The sequence below is a fragment of the Anguilla rostrata genome, chromosome 12, assembly GCF_018555375.3.
Source record: "Anguilla rostrata isolate EN2019 chromosome 12, ASM1855537v3, whole genome shotgun sequence".
NCBI classification, from domain to species: domain Eukaryota; kingdom Metazoa; phylum Chordata; class Actinopteri; order Anguilliformes; family Anguillidae; genus Anguilla; species Anguilla rostrata.
The window spans coordinates 26,600,548-26,621,460 of record NC_057944.1 but is presented as its reverse complement, the minus strand read 5'-3'; the positions used below and the strand labels follow the sequence as shown (position 1 = coordinate 26,621,460).

Below are 20,913 nucleotides of genomic sequence, written 5' to 3'. Positions count from 1 at the left end.
CTACCTAGCTAAGCTAACTAGCTCACAAACTTAAAATTAACATTTAGCAAGCCTTTCTTTAATAAGAGGCTTGTTAACCAGATGTGATGAAATCTTGACAAAAAATTGAGATATTGTATTTAAGATGCTTTTTGAAGCCGGCAATGTACAGTTAAATGCAAACCTATTGGGAAAATGACACAATTTTTGTTGTTTTTGCTCTGTACTCCCGCATATTGGATTTCAAATAAAACAATGAATATGAGGTTAAAATGCACCCTGTCAGCTTTATTTGGGGGTATTTACACCTATATTAATATTAGGTGATCCGTGTAAAAGCAATTGTTACCCAGGCTCAGGTAATATACTGGTAATTTACTTTTTAACGCAAAAAAAGTTTTGGTCGTTTCATTATGTTGCTTAAAGAGATACTGATGTGCAACTTCACAAAATAGAGTCTGAATCTGTGTCAGTAAACAAGCCTGGTCCATAAAACATTCACTGAAATCAGGGGCATCTCAATGGTGGGGTAGGGCCTGGGGCAAATCACCGTCGCGGGGCCCAAAATTATGTGAGCACCTAGACCAAACATGAACTAAGTCAAAATATAAAACTAGCCTAGCATCAAACCTAGCACGGTCACCCCAGTTGACTTTCCATGATTTACCACAATTACAGATACAATTTCAAAGCACGTCTCGTATCCCTAATTAGCAATTAAAAACATACCAGTATGTACAACTTAATTATTAAGAAGTAATTTATCACTAACTAAGTCAGCTGAAACAGGACTGTAAAAGGAATCATCATTTAATACCATGATTTTACTGAGTTTTGAACTGTAATAAAAGTAATGTTCCTGTGTTTCAGGTTTATTTACCTTTTTTCACAAGTGACAATTACCCAATAATTGCCTATTTTTACCATGTATTTACCTGGTAAATATCTAGTACTTAGGGGGCTGTAAAATGATGTGTTACCCAGGTGTAGGTTATATTTTGACTGTGAAGGTAATTGAATTTTAACTGCAAGAAAAATACACTTTGGAATATTGAAGTTTCATTTGTTTCATTTTGTTCCTTACAGGGCTACTGATGTGCAACTTCATAAAATAAACTTATTGCTCAATTTGTGTCAGTAAACCAGCTGGTCCATAAAACATTCACTGAAATCAGGGCCGTCTCAATGGTGGGGTAGGGCCTGGGGCGAATCACCCTTGTGGGGTCAAATAGAGTAGCATTATGTTAGCAACTAAGCAGTAAATTGTTGACCAAATGCAAGGTAAGTGAAAATACAAAACCAGCATAGCATGGAACATAGGGAGGTTTCCCTGGTAACCCCCCCCCCCCTCCCCCCTCCCCAAGACACCTCTGAGTGAAATATCTCAGAAAGACCATGCTCTTCCCACTACATGTGTTTACTACAGATGTAATTTTCTCAGCCAAAGAGTTTAAAGAGACTCATGTTTTTCTGCAGTTGAATTCAGTTGCTAAAAAACTCCAGCAGTTTCTTCATTGATTTCCTTTACAGCACCCAGCCCAATATTTTATGAAGAACTGTTTGGAAAAATATATACACTTTATTTGATCATTTTTCATTTATTTATATTCAATTTATTTTGATATTTTATTTCCTATTCCAGTAGCTTATATATATATATTTTTTTTGTTAAACATTTTTTGTGTGCGCATACATACAGGGTTGCGCAAGTTCAATCTAACTTGGTAGCAGAAACTGTAAATGCTTTCATTGTAGTATCATTAGGAAGCTATTTTTAAATTATATATAAGCATTATAGTGACTGCCGCCCCAAGGTCACTGTATTGTATGACTGCTTTGCTTTACTGCTATACACATACAAGGTAAGAAACCCATTTCAGGTGAAACAAAGACACGTGCATTCGCTTTGCCATTAAATGCAAATGTAGCCCTTAAAAGGAATGACTAGTCACTCAATGTGGTGGGGTATGCAGAAATGCATGTCAGCGGATGTTGGCTACTTTCGACAATGCTAGTAAATACAGGAAACACAACCGCACAAAAAATGTCTAAAACATTATTGAATACAAAAAATGTAGATATTCTCCAAATACCTGAATGACTGCAATTAACCCTGCAGAATACTCTAGCCCAGTGGTGACCAACCCTGTTCCTGGAGATCTACCATCCTGTAGGTTTTCATTCCAACCCTAACAAAGCAGACCCCATTCAACAGCTAGAGATCTTTCTGCTGCTAATTAGTGAGAGACTGTGCCAAATTAGAGTTGAAATCAAAACCTGAAATCTCCAGGAACAGAGTTGGTTATCAATGTTCAAACCCATAAGAGTTCTATTGGTAGCAGTTGAAACAGGTTTTTATACTTAGTTGAAACAGCTTTTTTTCTTGGAGTATGTTATATCTGAATACATGCGTTAAAACAATAGGGATTGAAATTTTGGAAGCAGTCAACCAGAAGCATGATGCAGGCCTTTAAAAAATCTCATGGCTACAGCTATGACAACACAGACCACAGGCCAAAATTCTTTCTGTTGCCTTGATTCCCAGGTGGATCCACACGACCATTAGGTTGGTTTGATTGAATCTGACAAAAAGGAGGGCTTGACTGAACTGCATATGCCATTAAAGTGAATGAGCACATTTGATCCTAATCTAGGGGTCAGAGGAGTTTAAACACTCTTTTATCATTTTCTCTTGGGAATCTGAGTGTAGATTAATTTGCCAAAGGGGGGATGTTCAATCATAGCAATATGTTACATCTCCATCCTGCCAAACAACATAGACTTTATAATATTTATGAAATGGGAAAAAGTGTTCATTTTAGCCCACTGCAAAACTAATAATCAGGATTCTGTTCAGAAAGCCAGGTGTTTTTTTTACCAACAGTGAAATAAACTGTTTTCACAATTTATTTCACTATTGTACCTCACATACTAGCAGACGCCTAGCTACAGTTTTTTTTTTGTACTTGCTAGCCTAATCTCTCTCTTACATGGCAATTAAATCTGAATAATTGCACCAATGGCCCAGCAAGGGTTGACTAGGACTAGAGGGTCAGGCAGCACAGAGTACCTGCAGATACGCTGGCTGCATGCCAGGGCTGAAGGAGCTGGAAGGCCAGACAGGCACTGCACATTAGAGCTGAAAAATGGCGGACCTGCACTGAAACAGCAATCTGGTGAAGTATTTTCCAAACTGCAGGTGGTCTGCTGTGCGCTTGACTCAATGCTCACAAAGAAAATAGGGCCATTTAAGACCCTTACAGAAACAATGCTCTTGGAGTAGATCGGACTTTGTCAAGCTTTCCCATTTACAAAGCAGAAGCCATTTACTGACATCAACAAAATAACATTTACCAAAACAGACAAAATAAATGGTTTATATGGGACTGTGTGATCCTTTGATAAGACATTAGTAATACAAAAATAGACCTGTATTCACCTGGATAGACTTGAGTCACTTATCCAAAACTGTCTCCACAACTCATTAAACCAGCAAAGGACATTCATGAAGCCATAAATGTAATCAAAATTAGAGATGCAATTAGAAATTAGAAAGCACATGGTTATGCAAATCTATAAATTATAGATTACAGATCCAGTTTTATAAATGATATATTGATTTTGTATGTCCTTCAGGGTTGAAAGCCTTTTCTTAAACATTGAAATCTATAGCAGTCCATCCTAGTATCAGTCATGCTAATCTAAAGCAAAGCAAGGGTCCCATGGATCAAAGATCACATTATTAACCTACAGTCTACAAGAGTAGAGAAAGTAATATTTTAGTCAGATACATACTGTACATATATATATTAAAGTAAGAAAAATATAGACTTTAGTATGGGTTGTAATCTATCAGGTAATTTCATAATGAGATTTCTTAATAAGATTTAATATGCTCAAAAATCAAGCTGCAGGGTACAGTATTAACAGAAGAAAGGCTTCAGACCTTTTCATTTTCAATTCTGCATTTGGATCTGATCCTAAATTTACTGAGTGTGTCCAGAATCTTTTTTATTCTGTGATCCAGTGAAAGACTGAATAGATGCCTGTGTTCAGTTTTTAGGCCAGGGGTGGGGGATGGTGGGGGGGCATTTGGGCAGTGGCAGGCAGGTGTCCCTATTCTCCACTGCTTTACAAATGATCACAAAAACTAGATGCTTATGGTGAACAGAAAAGGGAGAAGGGCCAGCTTCACCTCTACAGGGAACCAATGACTGCTGTGGGTTTGAGGAGGGGGGGCGGGGGTCCATAAGCACCTGGGGGGCTCCCGATGGTCGGCTGAAGAAACATAATATTATCATTACATTTGATGCCGAAGTGTGAAACTGTAACAGTAGATACAGTTTTTTATGTGTATGATTTATTGATCATATACAGTGCCCCCTAAGAAATTATGGTAATGGCAAAGTGAATTTTGTTCCTTTTGCTATATACTATAGGCATTCGGATTAGAGATCAAAAGATGAATATGAGACAAAAGTACAATCATATTTTATTTAATGGTATTTACATGAATATATATTTTACCTTTTTGCACACAAAATCTGTTTTTGTTTTCTGTGTCCGCCATTTAATGGATGAACTTAAAAGTAAATCAAAGCAACAGTTTAATATTTGGTTGCATAGCCCTTAAATGCAAGAACTGCATCAAGTCTATGACCCAGTGACATCACCAAACATTTGTTATCTTTTTTGAACATGCCTTTCCAGGGTTTCACTGCAGTTACTTTCAGTTGATCTTTGTTTCCAGAGGTTTCTGTGGTCTCCTGTTCAGAAGATGAAATGCATGCTCAATTGGATTTAAATCAGGTGACTGTCTTGGCCAGTCCAAAACCTTCCACTTTTTCCCAAAGATGAATGCTTTGTTTGCACAGGTAGTGTGTCCGGGATCATTGTTTTGCTGCAGGATGAAGCACTGGCTAACGAGATTGAAGGAATTTCTCTATACATAGCCAGACAATATCTGTCTGTACACTTCCGAATTCATCCTACTGACGCCATCCTCCATGACATCATCAAGAGCCTGTTCCAGAAACAGCCATATATACCCAAGCCAAGACACTACCCTCCTCCATATTTCACACATGGGGGCGGGGGGTGCTTTGGATCATGGGTTGTTTGTTTCTCCACACTTTTGGCTGTCCATCGCTTTGGTAAAGGTTTATTTTGGTCTCATCTGTCCATAAAACTTTGTTCCAGAACTCTTTTGGCTCGTCTCTGTATGTTTGGGTGAATTCAAATCTAAGCCTTTCGATTCTTGCAGCTGATGAGAGGTTTGAATCTGCAGTGCAGCCTCTATAAGTCTTCTGCGTATGGCGGCTTGTGATGTTTTCACCCCTGCCCCCTGGAGACTGCTGATGATGTCACAGACCCTTGTGTTTTAGGGTTTTTCTTCACAACTCATAGGATTCGTCTGTCAACGACTGCAGCTGTGTTCCTTGGCCAACCTGCAGGGTGTTTATTTTTGAGTCCACCAGTGGTTTCTTTCTTTTTCAAGACTTTCCGAACTGCTGTATACTGTACCAATTTCCTGCCTCAAACAAAAACATCTGTTTCTGTAAAATGGTAAAACATACATGCATTTAAATTCCATGAAATAAAAGCAGATTGTCTGTACTTTTGTCTCATATTCATTGTTTGATCTCAAATCCAAATGCCTTAAGTATATATCAAAAAGAACTATTTCAACTGACCATTACCATACTTCGGAGGTCTCTGTATGTGTATGTTTACACAGGTACAGGAAAATAATACTGAAAATATATGGAGATATATGTTTCTTCACTTTTTTGTTCACAAAGATATTAGGTTGTTGGAATCAATATATCCACTTCCCTTTGAGACTGTTACAAAGTGAATTATGCTAAACTAATAATAAAGTTTACAGAGAATCCGAGCCACTGGTCTAATTTGCCTTTTGAGCTGACTGGATGGGTGCAAATGTTCAGAAAGCCTACATTTCCCAGGCTTGTCTTTCCTTTCTACAGAATGCCAACTCATGTTCTGGACTCACATTCAGACTGCTAGGCCGACATACTTTGCAAGGTAAACACATTGAAATCCCGGATTAATTGACTTTAATAGAAATTGGCATGGAAACCCATTGCCTAAAATCATTTGAGTTTTTGAATAAAAGTGTATTAGTTCAATACACTAAACATGAGTAAACACCTAACTAAAAATCATTAGATCACATCAATCATTTATTTTCTTCCACACTTAGGAAAATGCTGAAATTACGGAAACCTGCTGGCAGCAATTAGCAAGCAAGCTAATGTAATTCATTTGACAGCTCATGCTCACATTTCACTTACAGGCGGCTACAACTGCACTTCTGACACCAATGTAAGCCCTGGGAACTGACGAGATTCAAACCCAGGTCTCTGGGGGAGAGGCAGTTGCAATAAGGGGAATTTGTGAAACAGTTAGGCTACCATTAGCGCAGACTGCAATCATACAATATTCTTTTCAAAAACTAAAACTCCAAAACTACAAAGATTGATAATTAATTTCACCTTCAACCACCTGTTCTCAACAAATAAAAAATAAAAAAATCAGTTAATATTAGTGTGAGCTGATTGGTCCACTAAAAGTAACACTGCTGTAATATTTCATCAGCCACAACAAAATCACACAAAACATATTGTAAATCTACAGCAACATGCTGCATATAGTACCAACAGCAAAGTACTGTTCATAATAAATGTAAGTTGAATAATAAATGGATATAAACAAATAACCTCTTCCAAAGTTTTCTCTTTCTCAGTTACTCAGTGTGCCTGTTCAGGTAGAAGTAGTAACTCCTGATGCACCAATCAGAAGCCAGTACCCACTGTTGTTAGGACTCTAGCCCTGCAGAACCGTACTGTATTGAATAATCTCTGCCAAACATAATTATTACATAGAATATTTCACCTGAATATTGCAAACCACTTAATTAATCTGATTTGATACAACATGAACAATTTCCTCACATAACATAACTTTAAGCAGAGTATCTGAATTTAAGGAGTGGAAGAGCATGACGTGTAGATCTCTTAATTCAAAGATGTTGTTTGTGTAGATATGAATATTATTCTTGATCTAAAAAAATAAGTTAATCAACCATCCATTTTTAGCATTCAATCCAATAATTTGTTTATTTTCTTATTTTTTCTAATTTAAAATTACATATATTATCAATAATGTTCTAAAGATAGCTCTGAAATTCTCAGTTACAATACTGGAACATATATATTACTAATCCTACTCAAGAAAGGATGTCCCATTTAACTGGTTTTACATCAGTTAAGTATATGTGTAAGTGTGAATATCAGGTGTCTTTGGAGAGAAAAATAAACTTTATGCCATCTTATAGATCAATAACCTGATGAACAGCAGTCAAGCATAGTGGGAGCACTTGTGTGAGGTCAGAGGGTCTTCTTTGATTGCCCGCATTATACAATTATCATTTTGTACCGCTCTACTCATCCAAGTTAATATGTCAATTGCCACTCAACCATGATTGACAGCAATGTTCCCTCATTGTCATGAGTTGCATTCAGTGCGGTTATTATAAACTCAGACATGTGGCAGAAACATTTTTTAATAGCATTGTGTTATATTGTTGTCGGAAGGAGCATGCATACAAACATATCAGTTATATCACCTACACAAAAATTCTAAATCGAAGGGTATCCATAATAATTAAATTAAAATGTGATTTTTAAACTTTGTTAATTTATTCATGGCAATTTTTAACAGTGTTCTCTATCATTGCTTGACAGTGCTTGGTGTAAACTTGTCCATATGAAGAGACAACACATCTTTCTGCATTGACAGTTGGTTGGAACAGACAGGTGTTGTTTTTCTTTCTGCACAATATTCAAAAATTTCTCACCTCTGTCCCAGTGCTGTATTCTTGTGCAAGTAATTAGTAACTGATGAGTTTGGAAGAACAGTTCTTGACAAATCCTAAAACCAAGTCGAGAGGGAGTTTTTGCAATTGTGTAGACTTGCTTGGGGTCAAAGACCCTAATTTTTGCAGTGGTTGACAGAAACATTTTTATTTTTATTTTTTTGTAGTGCATCAGGGTTGTAATACGTTGTCAGTTTCTCTGCAACTTCTCTGAATGTTGTGATGTATTGGCCATTGATTGGTTGAACTGCGCTCTTGTGCCACTGCCACATTTTTTATTGTTCATTGTATCTTAAAGGATAAGCACCAGATGTTTTTAAAAATTAATTAATTAAATATACCAGCCAAATGGAAGGAGCTGTCTTATTTTATGATTCGCAACATTACAAAACATAATTTTATTAAAATAAAGGCAAGAAATAAGCCCTTAAAGGTCTATTCACTTACTCTATTGGCCCCGCCTTCCTTTTTCAACAATCGTTGGAATGACCAACTACTTCATATTTTGTGATGTGATAGAATGAGGAAATGAGATACTATCAAATTATTTATAGCTAGCCCTCTTTTACATTAAAGAATTAACCTATACTTGATGTGCATAAGGTTATTGCAACAATGCTAATAGAAAACGACTTAAATCAGCATATGATGCTAGGCAAATTTACTCGCTAAAGGTGGATTAGAGTAAATCCTAAATTAGGGGCTAAGCTAGCTAGAGTCGTTGCACCTGCAGGCATTGATATAGCTATCACTGAACGGCTGTATTGCGATATCAGAATCAGAGATTACGTCTTCTATGATGCTGGAATGAAGGGAGAAGTGAAAGGTTGCTTGTAAAGTAGCTACAGTAGTAACAATTCTCCAATAAACTGACATGTAGCTTGCTATCTTTATAAAGCTAGCAGTGATGTGCTCTTTGAAAATTTCATTACGTTTTGCAATTACTGTCAAAATTACATCATCAAATCCAATTCTTGACCACATCTGAGAGATGCCTGAAGGTCTGAGGCTGCATGTATAAAGCTTCACAGAATTAAATTTTGAAATGAAACTGTAAGAATTGTGTAAATGTACTACTTCAAGAAGTAAAAATGATAGCTATGAATGTTCTTTAGTCATAAAAGGATTTTTATGTATCTGAGACCATTAAAGACTCATGAGGTCTCTTCACAATTGAAGAGTAGCCTGAGTGACTGCATTACTAAAAATGCCTGATCCTAAATATAGGCATAAATACTAACAAGCTATCTAGCAAATCAACATAGCTGTGTCGGAAATGACTAGCTAGTTAGCAACCAAAACTTCCACCATTAACTGCGTCGTCCAGGCAACTAGTAAATTAGTTTTACATTACAACGATGATATATACTACATATACATATATTTTACATAAGGGATAATCCCCTCTGAGGCGGTAAGCTATCAGGAAATAATGACCACTGTGGAGGCAAAGAACCTCTTCAAAAGGTCATTATTTCCCGATAGCTGATCACCTTGGAGGGGATTATCCCACTTATTACACAGGTAATTACCTTATACAATGGTTACCAACAATGATTATATATTAAAGCAATAAGCCACAAGAGGCCGTGATTTACAGTGATTTTACAACAGCTAAGGGGCGTAGTTAGGCACGATGCAGAGCGGAGTAGTTCTTTAGCGACATTTAGCAGAATGGTTGCCAAGCAACAAACAGACATGAAAACAGCAAACGGACCGCATTGTGTGGGTGACTAATTGGCACAGTAATACTGAAATTGTAATGCGGTCACAGGTGTATGTTTATAGAGTATTTTATAACGACTTTGAACGCAGCTCAGCCAATCAGAATCAAGGACCGGAACTATCCGTTGTATAATAATTATTCTTAACTTTATTGATTTTTATCAACTTAATCAGCTGAAATATTCCTCTGTGGCACTTTGACCATATTGTTTTAGCATTGTCAAGCAAAACTTAATAGTTCCCGTTGTTAAGCAAAAAAAAATTCCATAAAAATAATGAAAAAAAATAGTTATTTCTTCTTATACAATTAGCACCAATTTTGTCTATTTTTGTCATTACATTTTCTTTAAAATTTGCAATTACTCAATTTATTTTAGATTCATCAACTACTGTCTTGCTTTTTAAAATGGTTTGGTCGCGCATTGTAGACATAAAGTCTTTCTCGTCCCTCTCAGCCAGGTTAGAATGAAAACTGCTAGGTTTGGAGTTATTCACGTATTGGGTAACAGGATATTGGAGTAAGATATAAGGCAAGTTAACGCTAGAGAGTTAATGCACTCTCCATAATACATAATTATATAAAATTTTATAACAAACTCTCTCCTGATGTCAATGGCATAACACTAACTGGAACAGCTGTATACAAAACCGCTGTATCGATAGTCGAAAAACGACTTTCTTCAGCCTCACACCTCTTGTAACATCGTTAACAGTCCGTTTCCGCTTCGGCATCGTAAATCTGACTGGATATACTGTATAGCTAGCATAATAACCAGTAATACAGTAATAACCATTAGATTTACTAGGAAACATAATAATAATAATTATTATTATTATTATTATACCATTTTATATCTCAGAGAAAATCAAAGACTAAATGAATTAATCAATGCTGAATGTACCAATGATCTGAACCAGAAGAATTTTTTCTGTAACTTATACAATTGTGATCAAACACTTTCATTCATTTTTTGAAACATTAAAGTAGCTATGACTGTGAATCAACCATTCGAAGGTAGAACTAATGAGTTCCTGCATCATTGAACAAATGCTCGATTGGATAAACCGAAAGTTTTACTTTAATTTATTACACCTATATTTTTTATGTTTTCCCAATTGAAAATATTTAGGTTCTTTTGAATCAATTCAAAATTTTCAACTGAGAAAAGCTCAAAATTTATGGGTGTAACAAATTGAAGTAAAACTTTAAGGTCTATCGACAGAATCTTTTCATTTTCTTTTTTTTCAGTGGACAAAAGTTTGCTTTGAGGTCCTTGGAATTCATGGCACTGAATTCCCTCTTCTTTTTATGCCTTCATGGCCACCATTAAATGCTCTGCAGGATTGAAGAGAGTTTTGTCCAGAGGGGTTACACAACCCCACTGCACACCAACTGCCATTGTTTCCAGTGTAAGGAAGGTCCAAGGCCACCAGAGTCTTAGGTCAGCCAATTTAAATTGTTCATATTTCATCACTGTACACCATGACACATACCATTCACAACCAATTACTGATATATGAGGGGTCTCCCCAGAATTTCTTTAACAGGAAGATACACAACATGGAAGGACACTGCACATTCCCCAGTCTCCCTAACTTGCACAGGGCTCCAGTCCAATACTTTTAAGTATTTAAATTTGGATTATTACACAGATTAGGTCACACGAATATGGGCACATTAATGGCTAGAATATTTAAAATCATGTTGCTGGCTAATTATCTGCACATCAAAATCAGGCCCACGTAATTTGGCCAGCTGGCTGTCTGTCAGCCATGTAAGAAATTTCAACTGTTCATCAACACAGCTTGATTCCAATGTGCTGATCTTTAACTGGACTTGAAGCAAAAGTGTTGCATGACTTCTACTGAGCATTGGCTTGAAACTTGTAGAATAGACAATGGGAGTAGAATCAGTTCGTACATTCAGGCAATTACCACAGGAGAATCAGATTCCAAATGATTTGCTATTTTTCTGTAGTTACATTCTGTCCCTTGTTATTATTCTGCTTACATAATTCTACACATTTTTAGGATCAATTTATCTATGTACATTTGCAACTTTTGTCTTACCAGACTATTTTGTTGTAGCCGCTCTAGTGTTTTATAAAATCATGATTTGTTATTTTTGCACTGCCTCTTGTTCACTCCTAAATCTTCCCTCTCCCTATATCAAAAGGTTCCTGAACTGAAACAGTAGTAGATTACAGTCAGCACAGATGGCCATACAGATTGGCAAGGAGCCCTGGAGTCAGACAACCAAATATCTTGTTGGTTACCTTGCTGTCTATATATCTGCATTTTGCTTCAAGTGGTGATGGTGGTTGTGTTAAAAAATAGCACATTCATTTCACTTCACCAAATGCATTTCAAAGGAAAATTACATGTGTGGAAAATGTGTATTAAAATCCATATACCCTGAAGGAATTTAGATATGTTCCTTGACCATTCTACAAACCGGATACAAAGGCATTGGTGTATGAGTCTTGTGCAAATGCTGAAACAGGCTAAGGCGGGGAGTTCGTTTTATGACCCACAGAATTTATGGCATTGATGGATCTTACCCCTGTCGCATATATATTAGTTTCTCTAGATTGGATTTTGGAGAGGTGTTGAAACCGTCTTCTCATCCGATCTTAATAAAGAGAAACAAAGTCGATCCCCAGCAGAGATGATTATGGACAATTCATGATTCATTCATGAATTGCAAGACTGGAGAATCCAGCAGAATATTCCTTGCAGGATAATAAACCACGCATGTGCCTTAAATATGGGGACATATACTCCAGCAGTGCGAGCTGTTCCAGCCCTGAAACATCCGTGTGCTGGAGTGAGAAGTGTGTGGAGGTGATGGGCAGAGAATATGGGAATACGGCGCAGAAGATGGAACGGTAGGTGTGACTGCATATTCCAGCCCCCTTAATGCTAAAGAGGCGTTTCCCGGCATCAAAAACCAGGTCACATCACTACAGGCTAAATATCTTTATTCATAAGGAATCTGCAGTGTTCTATCCTAAGTTAGTTTGAGTGATGACATTTTATAGTTCAATTGATTTACTGACAGACGTGTCCAAGCAGAGACCTCTCTGCCTCACCTTGAAAACTAATGAGATGTTATATAAATGGATGAATCAGAAACATCTTAGCAGTTTCAAGTCACATTGAATTTAAAAAATTCTTTTTTTGTTCAAATACGTCATATCTAGGTAGGCATTGCTTCAGTATTTGAATAGAAGCTAGTATGCTTCCTGGTGTCAATTGTAAAGCAAACAGACAGACTGAAGATCTATTCAGTTAACACTTGGATTCCAGTAAGCAGGTACATTTCTAATGAAAATATGGTATGTAATACGCTGTGTAACCATACAGTGCACTGCTGTCATGCAATGGCTCAGAGGTAAGACAATGCAATGAGATCATCTGCTATCTTGGTGATGATCTCATTGGCACAAGTATGACTACATGTTCCGCTTAACCCTAAATCTGCCAAACCATCTTTTAACATCTAAAATACATGCAGGACAATTAGCAATGGCAAACTTTATTTTTAGGACACTTTTCTTATATAGGACCAAAAAACACTATCAGGAGAAACAAAAGATTTATTATAAAATGCTAATAGTTAGAATTTTAGAACTCAGATACCCTAAAACAGAATCTATAACAGCTATAAATGTAAAAGTATGGAATTGAACATGGAAATAAATGGGAGACCATAAGCAGAACAGTGATAGACCAGAAGCAGAACAGATTCCACTTAAACAGTCTTCCTTGTGGGTTCAATATTTCCTAGAAGGCTATTAAACCTCCCTCCCCCCCCACCGCCAATATCCCCTGCTCCTTTGTCATCCCTGCGGGTAAGGAAACTGAGGAGAACCACACCCTTGCTGTGGTGGATGGCTCTTGGTGTCATAAATGGATTTTTAAAGTCACTCTGCCCTCTAATGATCTACTGTTGCCTCACTGTAGACTTCATAGACAGAAACAGTAGCTTTAAGACACAGAGAACACAAATTCATTGGATTATCATGACTAGATTAGGAGAGAAGGAGAGAGAGAGAGAGAGAGAGAGAAACAGATGCATATTTGCTTTCTTTACCTTTACATATGTCAGATACCTTTTCCTCACTTTCACTCTTCACAAATTGGGTGGTTTTAAAAAGAAAAGGCCTATCTACAGATATCAAATGAGTTCTCTTGTCATTCTAATCCATGCTCGTGGTTTGTCAATCATTTAGCACACTACAGATCGATAAGAAAGCATTAAAGATACCCGTGTCCATGTCTTTAGGGCTGGTGGTTTTGGGACTGTGGCACTGGCAGGGGTGTGGAGGTCTTCTGTGCTGAAATAAGGTGTTTGAGGATAAAGGATGGTTTGCCTTTTTCACGTATATATATTTTTTTCAGCTCTGCCTGAGCTTTGTGACAGACAGGCGTTAAAGCCCTGTTTTCCCTTGATTGGCAGTGACGGCAGAGCTATGTAGACGGTTGGAATGAAAGGCAGGAGAGAAGCAGATGCAGTCTGCAGCTCGATCAGCCCATGCAGACTGTGCTATAATGCGCTGCTTCTGCTGCTGCTGCTGCCCACTCCCTCTGCGCCACACCCTTTCCCCAGCTCTCTTCTGCAGAGCAGGTGGAGATCTCACACGCTCAGCATTGCCTCTTCTCCTCTCTCCTCCGTACCAAATCCTTTTCTTTTCTCTCTCTTTTTTTTCTGTCGGAGCTGTAAAATACAGCAGTAGTCGATTTTAGCCATGTGCCAGGAATACTGCTGACTTCATTCCAATAATTAAATCTGTCTGCTCCTCTTTGAACAAAGGCAGCTCAGCACTGCCTCAGACGTCTGCGGCTTCACCTTACTTCAGCCTCCCAGACAGTGACTACATACAGTTTTGCTCTACTTTCAAATCGCGGGGCAACGGTGCTGTATTCCTTAATGGAAACTACCCTGAAGCAGCAGCCACGCTCACACCGATGCACTTATCTGAACACTCCCTCCACCTGCCCCTCTCATCCATTAGCGATTCTTCAAAAGTACAGTGTTTTCTAACCCAGCGTGCATGGCAGTAAGCTTTGGCATAACTGCCGAACAGAGGAGCTGAGAGCCTGGCCGTGTTCTGTGCAGATATGGTGTTCACGGTTGCACGCAGCGCCACGAGAGAGGACGAGAGAGAGAGAGAGAGAGAGAGAAAGATGCCTCACCCAGCCCTAAGTACAGCAGCACCGCTAAAATGACTCATACAAGCTGACATTTAAACAGCAATATGAAGATGCTGAAATCCTGTGCTGTTCGGGCGTGCGGCTCGCAGCCACACTCTCGAATACTAATGCAGCGCACGGCTAACACCCTCACCAGCAAAAAGAAGAGAAACACTGAATGCTAACATGTAGCACAGGGCGAGCTTTACGAGCAAAATAGGGCCTGTTTCTCCAAAACACGGATCTCAGATGTCGTCTGGAATAATCACACGTTAAGTGCACTCAAAGACCCTTTTTAAAAAATTTTTTTTAAAAAGAACTCTTCTTTTTAAACGCGCTCATTCACTAATTCCTCAGACACGCCCTCATTCACAGAGCACCTCTCTTTTCTCAAGTGTTATGACATCTTTCTTGTGTTGGGTAATGATAGAGGTAAAAGCAAGAGTGTGCTCTATAACAAGTGTAGACAGAATGAAGTTATCCCAGATGACAAGGCCCATTTCTTAACCTGAAGTATAATAACCCCTTCAAGGCACTAATTCATTTTTTCCTTGTGTTCTCCCCGGAGACCAAAGCCTCGCTAGTTGCCAGAGGAGTTTCGGTTTCATCTGATTTATCCCTCTCTCTCTCTCTTTTCTCCTAAAAAGTCTTCAACCTGACAACTGGAACCTTCATTGTAAAAAAGGCAATCTTTACATCCCAGTATTAGCATGGGTCTTGTTCATCTGGCAGCTTTGGTGGCGGAAAGCATGGCGATTATATGCCGATCGATAGCGTTACAAGTGTTCAATCACATTAACGTGCAATTTGTGCTAGGCATCACTTCTCCGTGTACCCAGGGTGAAATACCTGATATATTTTAAAAGTAGGACAGTGTCTGAAATACTGTCCATCAAATCATGATTTACACAAAGGATTGTCAATCCTGCTAGCAAACAGGTAAATGCATAAATGCAGATGTTCAAATTGCATCTCATTCACATTGTTACAAATATCAAAGAGGTAAAAGCTATGAAGAGACTTTATACCAGCTGCCTCCCAATGTGGAGGTTCATTCATTCTCTCAATCTTATTAGTGAGGTGTGTCAGTGCTAATACGCCCACTGGAAGCCAAAGTGGGACAAAAAAAGTCAATAAGGTTCCCAAATCTCATATAAGCACATCAATACACAATGAAAATGAGAACATTTCAAAACAATAACCTTAAAGATTATTTAAACATGGTTAAAAAAAATGTATTTAAAAAAATCAGAGAAATGGTAAAGATGAATTGTGAAGGCAGTTACCGGTTTGGCTCTCCTGATGCAGCACAGCATGATTGTAGTATCCTTTTTCTTTTCCCTTCTTTTTCTCCTTCTTCCCTTTTCTCCTCACTCTTTTCTCTCGCTCTCTCACTCTCTCTCTCTCTCTCGCTCTCCTTTCTCGCACGCGCACACACACTCTGGCTGTATCAGTAGCTCAGTCTGCTAATGCTTTAACTCATCACAATTTGCACCGTCTTGCAGTCTGCCTGGCCGCTCCTCACTGTGACTTACTGGCTTACAATGACTACAATCCCACCCTCCGACCCCCTCCCCCTCTTCCCTCCACCTCCCCCTCCTCCATCCCACCATTCCTCCCCTCCTCCAGCTCTGCCATCACCCAGGTTTCCGTCAGCGCGCGGAGAGCTGCCGCGACGCGACCCCACCCTGTCTTGCTCCCCTTATGAATGATTGAAAAATCTCCCAATCTGGCTACAAATAATTCCCATTTTGTGAGCTTGCCTTTTCTTTTTTTGCTTTTTTGCCGCTGTTGCTGTCGCTATAAAGGCTGGGCAGTGTAGTTGCTGAATAAATGCGGTTTCAGAGAGGGAATTTCCTGCGGAGAAACACTATTTTGGAAAAGCAGTCGCAGAAATTGATTAGAACTGGTAGGTTTTTTTTTTCCTTTCTTTTTCAAAGAATCAATGAAAATGCTTGCGCAACATACCAGTAATGCCAATTTGTTTTTCCAGTTATTGTAAGCATTATTGATATTATAGGTGAGGTATGATCTGAACACATATTGGAATAGAATGATCATATACTGTACACCCACGTGCAGCATGGATCATCCCGCACAGACCTGAGCATACGTACAAACCAGAGCAGCCGGCACTAGGCGAGGCATCTCCATGGGCTATTATGGGTTATTTTTTGGGGGGATTTGCGCAGGGTTTTCGGTGCGAGGGATAAATGAGACGCCCCCAACCCCCACGCCCCCCCGCCCCATCCCCCCCCCCCCAAGGGAGAAGAGAAACAGCATGGCAGGGGCTGGACCGGCACAGCCACGCTTCCTGATTATTCCACCGGAAATGTTACGCTAGCGGCGAGCTTCGTTTCAGCTGCTGGCCGCGCCGCGCTGAGAGGCACCGGTACAGACGATCACCTCGCTGCCATTGCTGTGAATCTGAAGCACATGCCTAACGCGGCTAATGACAGGTTAGCGGTGCTAGCTCAGCCTTTGATGTTACACAGCTGAAGCCGTGTATCGTGCTGCAAGCTGACTGCTCAATATCACAGGCTAGCAGTGTACACTGTGATAATGAGCACTGTCGACCTGCTCATTTATTTTTTTTCATATTTCAGATTAAAGATTAAATATGATATATTATAAATAATTAGATATTTAAAATATATATTTGCCAAGTCAGTCAATATATTTAAACATGGGATATTAGCTGCCATATAAAAAATGGATAAAGATTCTATATTTGTTATATCACTTTAAAATAAAATATATAATGCTTAATTATCACAATAAACCTGGTGATGATTTCCCTTTGGGTTAATACAAAAAAAAAAGCATCAGTGATGAAATATGTCAGGCTCCTCTGAAAGCTTTAAGTACATTTACACTGATCTCATATCAGTTGAATATCAGCTTCACGTACTAACCACTATTACTATTTAACTATAAAATTACAAATACTATTATAGCAAATCACTATAAATACCAGGGTTATAGACAGGGTTCTTTTCCTGCGCACTCCTTGAGCAGAACATTTAGAATCACAAATAGGGTATTAAAAATTAATTAAGATATAATAAATAAAGCAATTTCTGCCAGTTGGGACAGATTGGATCTGGCTCAGTTCCTTTCCTCTCCTGTTCTTTTCTGCCTTGAGTGAATTTCTCTCTAGTGGTTCCAGACAAAGGGCTGTTATCTTATTAATGGCACATGGAGGGCCACACCCTTAGAGCACAGATTGTAGAACCGATCAAGATACACCAGTGTGTGCTCTTCTAAATCATTATAAACCAGCACATAGTGGTCAGGTACCTTCATTTGTGTACCTGGTGAGCTGAATGGTGTGAAGAAGATATGAAGAATCTCATATTTATGGATCTGTTTCTATAAGTTAAACAGTTCAACAGCTTCATGTTGGTAGCAGCTGCAAATTGCTGTAAACTGCTAAAACGGTTCATGCACTTAGCTTTGGGGAAGAAATTTCAGTCTCTGCTCCAACATAATATTTATATTCATAAAAACTAAACTTTTTACACCCAACACAGCACAATTTTTTAAACATGAATTTATATGTGTGCAGAATTCTGAAGCCAAACCGGTGAGAAAAATTAAAATATGAATAATAAATAAAAGAGATTAAGGAATCGTAATTGGATGAATGGAGGGCATATGGAAGCCAGTCAGTTGCGCATACTGCACAACATATCACATTCAGAATTTCTGAGGTTAATTCAAAGTGAATGCTTCAGTGTCATCTCAAATGTGTACCAAAATCAACAGATAATACAAAAAACATTTTAAAATCCTATGTTCACACGTGTTAGTGTATGACTACGTGTTAGTGTATTCATACGTGTCAATGTATTACTACATGTGTAAGTGGATTACTACATGTCAGTACATTACTACATGTCATTGTATTACTATGTGCCAATGCATTCCTACATGTGTCAGTGCATTGTTACATGTGCCAGTGTATTACCACATGTCAGTACATTACCACATGCCAGTACATTACTACATGAGGCCATGTGTCATGATTAGTCTCAGATACAAACACTCTGGTTATGTATTTGTACACTCGGTTTTATTCAATATTGTAAAATTTCATACAGTTCATTTTATAACACACTGATTATTGAACAGGTACCCAGTGTGACAAGAACAGTGAAAAACTAAGCATACAAAAGGCTTTTTTTCATACATGCACATGCATCTACCCACTTAAACCTACACAGCATCAGATTACCACGATTTAGTAAATTGCATTTAGTATAATATTGCATCATATATTAATTTACTAATGCGTCAGTGTAGTACTACATGTGTCAGTGCACATATATTCCACATACCTTTTCTAGTAAATAAATAAATGAACTACACGATGGTGAGGAAAAAGCCTATGATGTAAGTTTCCAGTATTCCAGAGAATAGAAAAGCACTTTATCTAATGAGGATGACTGATATAATGAGTGTGACTCAGCACGCCGGTCACTAGTGTACTGCCAGATTACCCATATCCATTATCCTACTGTCCCAAAAAGGAGAAACCCCAAATGGCAGCCTCTTATTAGCCCGCGCTATTTCCCCAGGCCTCTAGAACATTTTTGCTAAACTCTTGTTGTCATTGTACACGTTTCTTAGCGACTGTGCGGGATTAGGATGCTTTTCCGGCTGCAGAAGCCATTAAACTGTGAAGCCCCTGTGGGCAGTGAAGTTTGCAGCCTAGTTCATGTTTACTTCATTAATTTCTTACCCTTAATGTTACACAGTTAGCTAGCAACATGTTCTATTACATCTATACAGTGATCTGTCAGCCGCACATGCACATGATGTGCTGTAAATTTTAGTGCACACCCATTTCCTGCCATCAGAAGAGGGAGGGAGGGTATATGCCATCCAGTGCCTGGCAGCTCAAATCAAAGTTCCCGTTTCAGGAACATGATACTAGACAGCTCATATCCTCAGCGGGAAAATGGGGTGAACCCCTCCCATAACTGAAGGAGACTCATAAAAGATCAAGCGTGACATCAGCTTCCTTTTAAGAGTGAGCTAATCAGTACTGATTTGTAAAGTGGATAAGTGTCTTACACAGGACGCTCTCTCTCCTTCTCCCTCTCTCCTTCTCTCTCCCTCCCACCCTCCCTCCCTCCTGAACAGTTGTGTCCAATGGTCTGTCGTGGACTCACCTTTGCAAATAGGCTACAAATCCTCAGAGAACGAATCACAAGCTACAGTTTCGGAAATAGGCCCAAACCAACAGGACTGTGTTACAGTGAATCCTGAGGAAATGGGCCAGCCGGCAATTCTCAGTAGCATCTTCTCAGTAGGCCTACCAGCTCACAGTCCAAGGACACCACCCGGTCATGTGGACAGCTATCCCACGTGGGACAAATGAACAGCCCTGTCTTTGAGGTCCATATCCAGGCACAGAATATGGCAGCACACCAACAGTATTGGTACTGTTGTTCTCCCTCCTCTAAATAATGATTGCATTTTAATGTTAATTCCTTCACTTCAGCACTAAAAATATTTACTCACTGATTTTTTTTTTCTCAGGAAACAAGAATGAATGCAACTGAATTATCCCTTAATTTGATTATTCACAATGAAACAAATGTGTCAGTGCATCACTGTAGGACATTCCTGGCTTTAGTGTGGGATATTTCATAGCCAGTGTGAGACATCTCCTAGCCAGTGTGGGACATCTCAATAGAAGAAAAGTTGCTGGCATGATTGAAGGGAACATTCAAGGGTATACCAAGCCCCTGTAGTCTACAGCAGGAGTACTCAAATATGGCTCTGGAGGCAAATAGCACAGCTAGTTTTTATTCATCCTTCTAAAGCTTCCTTAACCCCCTTCCTCTCTACCTCAGCTGATGTGGGCTGAGTGTTCTGGTGCAAAATGGCTGCCATGCATCACCCAGGTGGGGGCTACACACTGGTGGGGGTGAGGTGTATTTCCCACCTTTACTATTAAGAGCTCTCAGATCACGGTGTTTGTTTTCACTTTAAAATCAGCCCAATTGAATTGAATTCAATTAAGTGCTGAGTAACACGAAAAGCCAGCCGAGCTTGCAAGTCTTCAGGACCAGGCCCGGGGACCCCTGCTCCAGTCCAGGTTTTTC

General features: G+C 38.9%; 1 protein-coding gene across 3 annotated transcripts in view; it reads right to left on the bottom strand.

Annotated features, from left to right (window-relative positions):
• The window catches only part of gap43 (growth associated protein 43), a 124,242-nt gene that overhangs the window by 13,528 nt on the left and 89,801 nt on the right, over positions 1–20,913 (bottom strand). Inside the window, exon 1 of one of the 3 annotated variants that reach the window (XM_064302058.1) lies at positions 16,084–16,350. The exons of the other annotated variants lie outside the window; for them this stretch is intronic. Within the exon in view, the coding sequence (XP_064158128.1) occupies positions 16,084–16,113 (30 nt within the window). The 5' untranslated portion in view covers positions 16,114–16,350. Of the gene's footprint in view, positions 1–16,083; positions 16,351–20,913 lie in introns of those variants that run through there. 3 annotated transcript variants of the gene reach the window in all.